Source organism: Ziziphus jujuba, chromosome 3 (assembly GCF_031755915.1).
Source record: "Ziziphus jujuba cultivar Dongzao chromosome 3, ASM3175591v1".
Lineage (NCBI taxonomy): Eukaryota > Viridiplantae > Streptophyta > Magnoliopsida > Rosales > Rhamnaceae > Ziziphus > Ziziphus jujuba.
The window spans coordinates 11,390,792-11,401,277 of record NC_083381.1 but is presented as its reverse complement, the minus strand read 5'-3'; the positions used below and the strand labels follow the sequence as shown (position 1 = coordinate 11,401,277).

The window sequence follows — 10,486 nt, the reverse complement described above, 5'->3', positions numbered from 1 at the left end:
TGTATCCATCCGAATCACTTCTCAACAGCTCCAACCCATTTGGTACGAAGAGGCTTTGAACCTAATCAGCTGTTTTAGAAGTACTACTACTTTTGAGAGCAAATGAATAGCAGAATTTGCAAATCAAAATGCTTATGCTCATCAAACTGTCTTTCACACCAGAAGAATCAAGTTACCAGTAATGAATCAGTTCATGGTTCAGATTTGGCAGTGCAATATTTGTCAACCTGCAATGTTTGTGTAGAGCAAAACCAAGTCTGCAAGTGTGATCTTCAAACTACAAATGTTGATGATGATCATCACCATGGAAACCAAGCGGCCAATTGTTCTTTCACTCATGCTGTCATCAATATGATTGGCATGCTCATAGGTAAAATAATTACTTATTTATATCTTTTATGCATTAAAATCTAAAACTAAAATTTGGATTTATTAGACTTCATAACATTAGGATATAATGCAAATTAATTAGGATAAATTGGTTAGTTCTGACTTTACTAAATTCTGACTTTAATTATGAAGTTAGGACATTCTGATGTGATAATTATTGTCCAAAAATAATCCAAAATAATTATCTATATTAATCTTTTTACAGGTTTGGGACAACTATCAACTCCATATGCTCTACAAAGTGGAGGTTGGATTTCAGCATTCTTGTTAGTAGGACTTGGGATGGTTTGTGCATATAGTTCACATTTACTTGGGAAATGCTTAGACAAGAATCCAAAAGCAAGAAGCTATTCAGATATTGGTCAACATGCTTTTGGAAGAAAAGGAAGAGTTTTAACAACAACTTTCATTTACATTGAAATCTTCATGGCCCTTGTCTCTTACACAATCTCATTGCATGACAATATAATTAGAGCCTTCTTTGGAACTCATCTAACCTTGGCTTGGGCCAAATTGTCCACTTCCCAGCTTCTTACTGTGATTGCAGTTTTAATAGCACTACCAAGTCTATGGCTGAGAGATCTTTCTTACATTTCTCTTCTCTCTTTTGGTGGTATTCTTATGTCAATTATAATTTTCTCAACTGTGGCTTGCATTGCCATTTTTGGAGTTGTTAAAGCTAACCATAGGATACCAGCTCTTAATCTTCATAATATTCCTTCAATTTCTGGGCTTTATATATTCGGCTATACAGGACATATTGTTTTCCCTGACTTGTACAAAGCCATGAAAGATCCTTCAAAGTTTACCAGGGTGGGTACATATAAGTTTGTTCTGTTTTTCTTTATTTTGTTTGTGTTTTAATCTGATCTTTATTATTATTTTTATTATGTGAACTAAAAGGTTAGTTAATTATAATCACTGTAAGATTATGTCAAGTAAAGACTATTGTTTGGTTATTGATATTTGACAAAAACTAATTAATCTTTTGACTTTCAAGGAGATATTAATGATTCAAGCACAAATATTTTGTTAACTTGTTTATGTATATGAATTGTAAAATAATCAATTTTTACTATCAAAAACTCAAAGTAGGGAAAAAAAAAAAAAAGAAAAGAAAAGAGAGAGAAAGAAAGAACAACATTTTCAGGATGCATATTGCTTAGAAAAGAAATTAGAGGTCAAATATTTGAGAGGTACAACACAAAAAATTAAATAAAGGAATGATTTTTATAATAATTACAAATAATAATTCGCATCAGTTGCTTAACAAAATTGTAAGATTCTACATAGTGCTTAACTTGTAATCTTGTGTAAACATATTATTAGAATGGCTAACTAAAATTAGATGACGATGGCAAAGTTTGATAAGGAAATGAATTTGATATGATAATGACGTGATAACTTTCATGTCAAATATCTGTTGGTGGAAGAATCATATATTTACTTACACGTATAAATATATATTTGCATTTAATTACATGTCAATCACATGCTAATATTACATCCCCAAAACCGAATGATATTCATAAGTTTTTTTTTTTTTTTTCCCCTTATCCCTTTATATTTTCTTACACTAATTAATTAAAGGTCAATATATATAGTGCACATCTAAGAGATTTTGAATATATATACATAAAATTAGTAATATGATATATGATTTTGGAAGCAAACAAAAAAAATAAAAAATAATGATATTTAATTTTTTTTTTTTTTTTTGGAGATTTGAATTCAAAATTTTTAATTATTTTAATATCTAAAATAATTTCTTTTTGATATTTCAAATTTATAACTGACTTATCAAGTAAGTTAAACAAAACAATATACTTAGGATTGACTTGTCTTGGTGTGTTATTAAAGACTAATCAACAAAGATGCTTATTCCTCATGATTTGCAAGGTGACACGCACGTAATCAAAGGCATAATGGATTAATTCATGAATAATAAAGCGCAGACAATATTTAAGTAGCTAGCCGGCTGCCTCTCCATGGTATATATGCGTGCATGCTTTACAAATTTGTCAAAATACATATATATACGGAAATTTTATGGTGAAAACGGTCCGTATGAGGACCACAGTATTAGTGACGGTTTTTCATAGTATTAATGACGATTTTTTAGAAAATCATCACCAATACTATGAAAAACCGTCACCAATACTGTGGTCCGCATGAAGACCGTCCGCACCATAATGGACTGTATATATATATATAAAATAATTATTTAATTAAAATATTCTGATTTTATGAGAATATGGTAAAAAATAAAATGAAAATGATCTATTTATCCTGATTAATATAAATCATATTTGACTTTATAAAAATAAAATATCCTAACAGGATAAAATTTATATATATATATATATATGTATATATTAGAATTTACTAAAGTATATATATATATATATATATATATATTATTTTTGAAAGTAAGAGAATATTGTATTGAGAACTCATAGCAAGACATCCTCATCAGGCAGAGATTTGAGCCAACAAAGGCCCACCCCAACCCAAAAGGATAATAATTTACAATTCAAACCATGCTTTTGCCGATGCATGAGCCACCGTACCAGTACTCTAGAAGAATAAGACACGGAAAAATTCTGAAACCTTTCTAAAGGATAAGATCATTCTTAATGACAAAGCATTAATCCTTCATTAAAGAAATTTTACATTCACACTTACAATCACAATAGAAAATTTATGAGTTTAAAACATCCAAATAAAGAAAAAGATTATTATAAATAATCAAAAATTTTTAAAAAATGGAATAAAACCCATATATTCTTTAAGCATAGACCCACTTTGTTATGAGTAAGAATGGATATGACCCCTCCATATCCTCCTTACTGGCAATGAGCTCAGCAGCGATTAAGATTGATTCAGATTTAAGAACATTCTAATTCTTCACCCATATGATGCAGTTAACTTAAAAGATAAATCTCGATAAAAATTTTCTTAATATCCTTTCCACATACCTTTTCCATGAGAAATCTTTTAAGGAGTTCATCGCATATTAATGGTCGATCAATTGTTGCAAATTACGATTTATCTACAAAAGCAAATTAATTTTATAACTAATTATGGCTTTACGGTTTTTATTTTAATTTTTTTAAATTCAAAATTGCAATAAATAAAGAAGAGAGAGAGAGAGAGAGAGAGAGAGAGAGAGAGAGAGAGAGAGAGAGAGAGAGAGAGAGAGAGAGAGAGAGTAACTTATTAAACAAAGATTCGTACGTCATTTAAAGTAGTTCATTCGTACTTCTGAACATATTTAAAGTTGTAACTTATTATTTTGGTATTATTTTGAAGTGTGTTCATTTGTATATTTCTGAACATATTAAATTTATTCAATCCAACAATTCCAATTTTTTTTAATAATATATTTTTGAGTAGTTTGATTGTAAAATTTTGTACAACTGAATATGTTCAGTTGTAAACTTCTGAACATATTAAAGTTTTTCAGTTTATACTTCTGAATATTTTCAAAATTACAACTTATTATTTTGGGGCATTAGATTATAAACTTCTGTCCAAATTTTCAAATATTTGTCAAAAACTTTTGAACGTTGTCATTTTGTTTAATTGTATATTTCTGAACATTCAATTCCACATAGATACATTTTTATATGCTTGGTTGCAAACTTTTGTACAGGTTTAAAACGTTCGTTTGTATACTTTTGAACATGTTAAAATTGTTCGATTGTAATGCTCAAACTAGATTTAGAGATATTTAATTATGAACTAAATTAACGACATCCTAATTTTAGTTAGAGAAAAAAATGCAAAACTACAATGAATATGCCTTATATCGATTATATAAAATAAAAATACAAAAAGATCATTTTGAGATTGCATTTAGTGTCATGATCAAAAACTAATTTGTTCAAAACTATAGACTGTGTAAATCTATCATCTCCTAAGTGGTCACATCATCTGAAATTAAGTTCTTGAAAGCTTTTATTTGAAATGCATATGGTGTTTCCCATCTTTGGACACATATTTGATGATGTCTACACAATTTATTAGCAATTGGTGGCATAGGACATCCCGGTACCATGAACAACTATAACAACAACAAAGTTAACAAAAATATTCGATAGATAAAAGCTAAACATGTTAAGAATATTCAAATAGACGTTTCTGAACAATTAAAAAATGTTCAGTTTTAAATTCTTAAATAAAAAATGAATTTTAATATATCAGGATAAAATATAAGAGTGTTGTTTTGACCTGGTGCTTGATAAGTGATAGAAAAAAAAAATCCAAATTAAAATAATTATCACAAAATAAAAAATAAAAAAAAGAAAAATTAAATACATCTTACTATTTTCATATTTTTTGGGCTTCCATAATTTGTGAATAAGTGTTGTATCTGCAACCTTAGTTTATAACAGAGTGTAAGTTAGATGAATATGTAACATATTATTTGAGAGGAAAAATAAAACTATATAAATAGATTATTTAAATAGATATAGTTAATAAATGTCCTTAATAATAATTTTAAATGGGAATAAAAATTTAAATCAATAATGAGACTGTATAAAGTTCAAATGCTAGTACAATTAAAAATTCTTTTTTTTTAGTGATATGATTATTATATCCACATTATTTATCATTGATATTCTAATTTACTTACTAGAGAAAAAGATATTTTATTATAATAATATACATTAATAGAGATAAGTGAGACATTCTGATCATTTTTCTTATATGCTATATATATATATATATATATAGAGAGAGAGAGAGAGAGAGAGAGAGAGAATATATATATATATAATCTTACTATTTATTATTATAGTGATGATTATATATTTAATTGAAATATTTAATTTTATTATTTTTATACTAAAATTTTAAAATTGAATTTTGTAATAATAATCATTTAAATTATTATTTATCATATATATCTTTTCATCAACTAATGGTGACAAATAACATTATATATATATATATATATATAAACTTACATTTTAAGTAGAAAATTACAGAATCCTATATCATCCCATTTATTATTTAATATATATATATATATATATAAACTTACATTTTAAGTAGAAAATTACAGAAAATTACAGAATCCTATATCCTCCCATTTATTATTTAATATCAATATATATATATATATATAAGGTATGGCAAGCTACAAAAGTGTATGTATATAAATTAATTTAAATAGCATACTCTTCACAGCCATAATCATATTTGAAATATTATTTTCCCTTTAAATTAAGATTTATTGTAATTATAAAAAGAAAAAAAAGAAGTGGTTCCTGAGCTGAACAAGATTCTTTTGGCATCCTGACTGCTTCTACTACTTCAATCTTGTCATGTCCATGCTTTCTTCAACTAGCAAGGGCATTTTTATTTTTTTATTTTTTCCATTTTAATATTATTATTATTTTGGATCTATTGGTATCTTTCTGGTAGGCAAGGCTATATGTCATACCACACTCAAAAGTTTATACGGTTCGTTTGGCATCCTTCCTTTTCCTTTCTCACTTTAATAAGAGAATTTCCCACTTGGATACCCATATCAAAGAAAGAAAATGGGAAAGAAATTTTAGAATATACATACATATATATATACATAAAGAGTATAAGAAATTTCTATTATTATAACATGTTAAAATTTCCTTCCTTTTATCAGCAGCCAGCTATGATACCTTTCAAATGGAACCAAACCTTACTACAATATTTGCTTCTTATTAGTGTAACAATACTCCATTTTCCCATAAATGATAGAAAAATCTAGACCTTGATTTCAGAGGAAAACCCAATATCTATACCAAAGCAGCATACATATATATGTGAAACATAGATTCATGCAGCTCTAGTATTTATACACCATGTTCAAGCACTGCTTTAGAACTTTTCGTGAGAGTTTAAATTTATATATTTTTAATAATCTAAATTTGTAATGAATGGTCAACTTTTTTATACATTTGCTCAAATTAAAATATTAACTTTGATCACCATTATTTTGCTTTTAAAAATTATCCAGTGACAACATTATTGTTTTCTCAAATAGTATTTTAAGTTACAACTCCTATATCCTTAATGACTACAAAAAGAAAATACACTTATGACGACTATTGTGATTCCTTAAATCTAATTTAGATGGCCTTAAAATGATGCATATATATATATATATACATATATGTATATATATATATATATATGCACATTAGTACAATTTGATATTTTTAATATTAATTTTTTTTATTAGTTCTTTGATCAGATTATTAATGCAAGGATTTAAAAATGATACAAAAATAAATTTAATAATATATTAAAATACTAACATTAATTATGATATTAAAAATTTAATTTGAGCCTGATTAAATATATATATATATATATATATATCAATTTTAAACAGTTGCACTGTTGCCAACTCTTCCAAAATTCATGTTGGTGAATTGTTCAATTTGCCAACTCCCATATCAAATAAGCTATAATGGGAAACCCACTAGGCCATTAACATATACACATCAAAAATATCCCCTCTTCATAATATTTATCAGGTAGAGATATTACATACATCTCACTAAAACAGTAAAGATTCTTTCAAGTGGTAGCAAAAGGGTTGCGTGTATAATAAATATACCATAAATTTTCTTTTCCCTCCACTTTTGTAGGACTATTATTACAAAGCATTTCTATATTCCATTCTAAAATTATGACGTATGGTATTTACCCAAAAAAAAAAAAATTATGACATATGGTTTTTTATGTATAGTATCCAACATTTAAATATATGTATAGTTCTTTTTGGGATATTATAAATGTATCCATCTGAATCACTTCTCAGCAGCTCCAACCCATTATTTGGTACGAAGAAGCTTTGAACCTAATCAGCTTTTTTAGAAGTACTACTACTTTTGAGAGCAAATGAATAGCAGAATTTGCAAATCAAAATGCTTATGCTCATCAAACTGTCTTTCACACCAGAAGAATCAAGTTACCAGTAATGAATCAGTTCATGGTTCAGATTTGGCAGTGCAATATTTGTCAACCTACAATGTTTGTGTAGAGCAAAACCAAGTCTGCAAGTGTGATCTTCAAACTACAAATGTTGATGATGATCATTACCATGGAAACCAAGCGGCCAATTGTTCTTTCACTCATGCTGTCATCAATATGATTGGCATGCTCATAGGTAAAATAATTACTTATTTATATCTTTTATGAATTAAAATCTAAAACTAAAATTTGGATTTATTAGACTTCATAACATTAGGATATAATGCAAATTAACTAGGATAAACTGGTTATTTACACTTCATTCTAATTTGTTTTTACTAAATTCTGACTTTAATTATGAAGTTAGGACATTCTGATGTGATAATTATTGTCCAAAAATAATCCAAAATAATTATCTATATTAATCTTTTTACAGGTTTGGGACAACTATCAACTCCATATGCTCTACAAAGTGGAGGTTGGATTTCAGCATTCTTGTCAGTAGGACTTGGGATGGTTTGTGCATATAGTTCACATTTACTTGGGAAATGCTTAGACAAGAATCCAAAAGCAAGAAGCTATTCAGATATTGGTCAACATGCTTTTGGAAGAAAAGGAAGAGTTTTAACAACAACTTTCATTTACATTGAAATCTTCATGGCCCTTGTCTCTTACACAATCTCATTGCATGACAATATAATTAGAGTCTTCTTTGGAACTCATCTAACCTTGGCTTGGGCCAAATTGTCCACTTCCCAGCTTCTTACTCTGATTGCAGTTTTAATAGCACTACCAAGTCTATGGCTGAGAGATCTTTCTTCCATTTCTCTTCTCTCTTTTGGTGGTATTCTTATGTCAATTATAATTTTCTCAACTGTGGCTTGCACTGCCATTTTTGGAGTTGTTAAAGCTAACCATAGGGTACCAGCTCTTAATCTTCACAATATTCCTTCAATTTCTGGGCTTTATATATTCGGCTATACAGGACATATTGTTTTCCCTGACTTGTACAAAGGCATGAAAGATCCTTCAAAGTTTACCAGGGTAGGTACATATAAGTTTGTTCTGTTTTTCTTTCCACAAATAATAAGCTCATATGATCTCATATACTCTCTTATATATGTTTCTTAAGCTACAAGAAAGAAGGTCTTAGGTTTTAAATATGTTTGAGGTAATTAAAATTAAAAAAATTTGTGATTCATAGTTACATATATTGTATATATTGTAGCTAGGATAATAAAAAGTAATACCAGTTTTTGCAGTCAAAATATATTTTATTAGTTTTTTTTAATATAATATATTTTATTGCTTGAAACTGATTTTTTGTTGTAAAATTCTATAACAATGACAAGTGTAGCATTTGGTCAACAAGTTACTAATAAAAAAACATAATATTTAACTGAAACTTTATATGTAACCAAATGTATAACTTAGTTACATGTTGCACATTAACCAAACATAAATTTGGTATGTGACAAAATGTGTCACAAAAAAAAAAAAAAATTCTATTTTTAATTTTGTATATATACTTACAAAAAAAGTTATCCATTGGATTCTATCAAACAATTTACATTGGGTGCAAAAAACCATGAGCAGTGTAGTATTTATAAATATATATCCATACAAAAACTTTCTTTTTTATAATTGGTTTTTTCAATCCTACATGCAGGTAACTATAGTCAGCTTCACCATAGTCACCCTACTCTACACACTGCTAGCTTTCATGGGTGCAAAATTGTTTGGACCGGAAGTAAATCCCCAAATTACCCTTAGCATGCCTCCACATCTAATTGTGACAAAGATTGCATTATGGGCAACTGTGCTAACACCAATGACCAAATATGCATTGGAATTTGCACCCTTTGCTATTCAACTTGAGAACAACCTTCTTCCTCAATCCATGAGTTCAAGAACCAAAATGATCATTAGAGGAAGTGTTGGTTCAATTCTTCTTCTGATTATACTTATTTTGGCCCTTTCTGTGCCATATTTTGAGCATGTTCTTGGCCTCACTGGCTCATTGGTCAGTACTGGAGTATGCCTGATTCTACCTTGTGTCTTCTACATCAAGATCTATTGGGGTCAGATACCAAAACCTATTCTGGTTCTTAACCTCATTTTCATTGCATTTGGTTCTTTTCTTGGGGTATTTGGAACCATTTCTTCATCAAAGTCTCTCATAAAAAAATTCATGAAAGCTCACTCAGCCTAAGAGATCAAAAGATCCAAAGATTATGATCAGTTGCCCTATAAATATATGATCAGTATTTCATCAGATCGAACTGAAAAGAGACTGATGAATGATAAAATGTGAATGATAATATGTGTTTCAATAGTACAAGAGGGGATACATAAAAGGCTGGCAGGAGACAGTGCACTTGTGATAAAGAGTGTTTTCCTTGTACTTAATCATTATAGTTTTTTCTTTTTTGGATGTTCTCTATTTACACTTTAATTTGTAATATGCTATGAGCATGGAGATTCTTCATGGAGTCTCAAATAATAATGGTTTTCGTTTTTGAGAGGAAGGAAAAATAAATTGTAGCTATTTCATGATAGCTAGATATTCTAACTTAGTAGTTTATAATCTTAAGTGAAAATAAAAAATAAAAAATAAAAATAAATAAATAAATAAAGCCAAAAACAAAATAAAAAAGCAAGCATTAATACAACATCGAAAACCATTTTAACTTTTTCAATTTTGTGTTGCAACTAGTATTAGTACCTCGTTACTATCATTAGAATATATGATGCTAGCATATGTTAAGATCGAGTTTACCAAAAGATAGTTAAAGGTTTAGTAAAAAAAATGACAAGCAAAAACACACCCGTATTCAAACAAGCTCTATCTAATTAATTAAGTTACCAATTGCAGCTATATATACGTACCATTCTTGAATTATATATATTATACATAATATATGGTCCTATAATCAATATAATATATATTTTCATAAAAGAAATTAAACACAATGAGAATCACAAACCAATATTGGTATATAACTTCAAGAAAATATATGATGTAATCAAATCTCAAGCTAAACTACCAGTGATTCCAAATAGAAGATCAAAAAAGAAAATTTTGGTTATAGAAAAGAAAAAAAGAAAAGATACTTAAAGCACAATA

At 28.0% G+C, this 10,486-nt stretch overlaps 1 protein-coding gene across 2 annotated transcripts; it reads left to right on the top strand.

Annotated features, from left to right (window-relative positions):
- Window positions 1-9,938, top strand: LOC107422237 (amino acid transporter AVT1H). Of its 2 annotated transcripts, none has more exons than XM_048477413.2 (3): window positions 1-370; window positions 596-1,203; window positions 9,029-9,938. In XM_048477413.2, the coding sequence occupies exons 1-3, from the start codon at window positions 103-105 to the stop codon at window positions 9,569-9,571; spliced, it is 1,419 nt and encodes a 472-aa protein (XP_048333370.2). In that variant the 5' UTR covers window positions 1-102; the 3' UTR covers window positions 9,572-9,938. The 2 variants fall into 2 exon arrangements, with proteins under 2 accessions (XP_048333370.2, XP_060671546.1); XM_060815563.1 differs by lacking the exons at window positions 1-370; window positions 596-1,203 and adding exons at window positions 7,183-7,555; window positions 7,796-8,403.
- Window positions 9,939-10,486: the final 548 nt, after the last annotated feature.

Coding starts and splice junctions, on each gene's coding strand:
- LOC107422237 (XM_048477413.2), top strand. CDS start 103: ATGAATAGCAGAATTTGCAAATCAAAATGCTTATGCTCATCAAACTGT. Junction 371..595: donor TATGATTGGCATGCTCATAG/GTAAAATAATTA, acceptor ATCTTTTTACAG/GTTTGGGACAACTATCAACT. Junction 1,204..9,028: donor ATCCTTCAAAGTTTACCAGG/GTGGGTACATAT, acceptor TCCTACATGCAG/GTAACTATAGTCAGCTTCAC.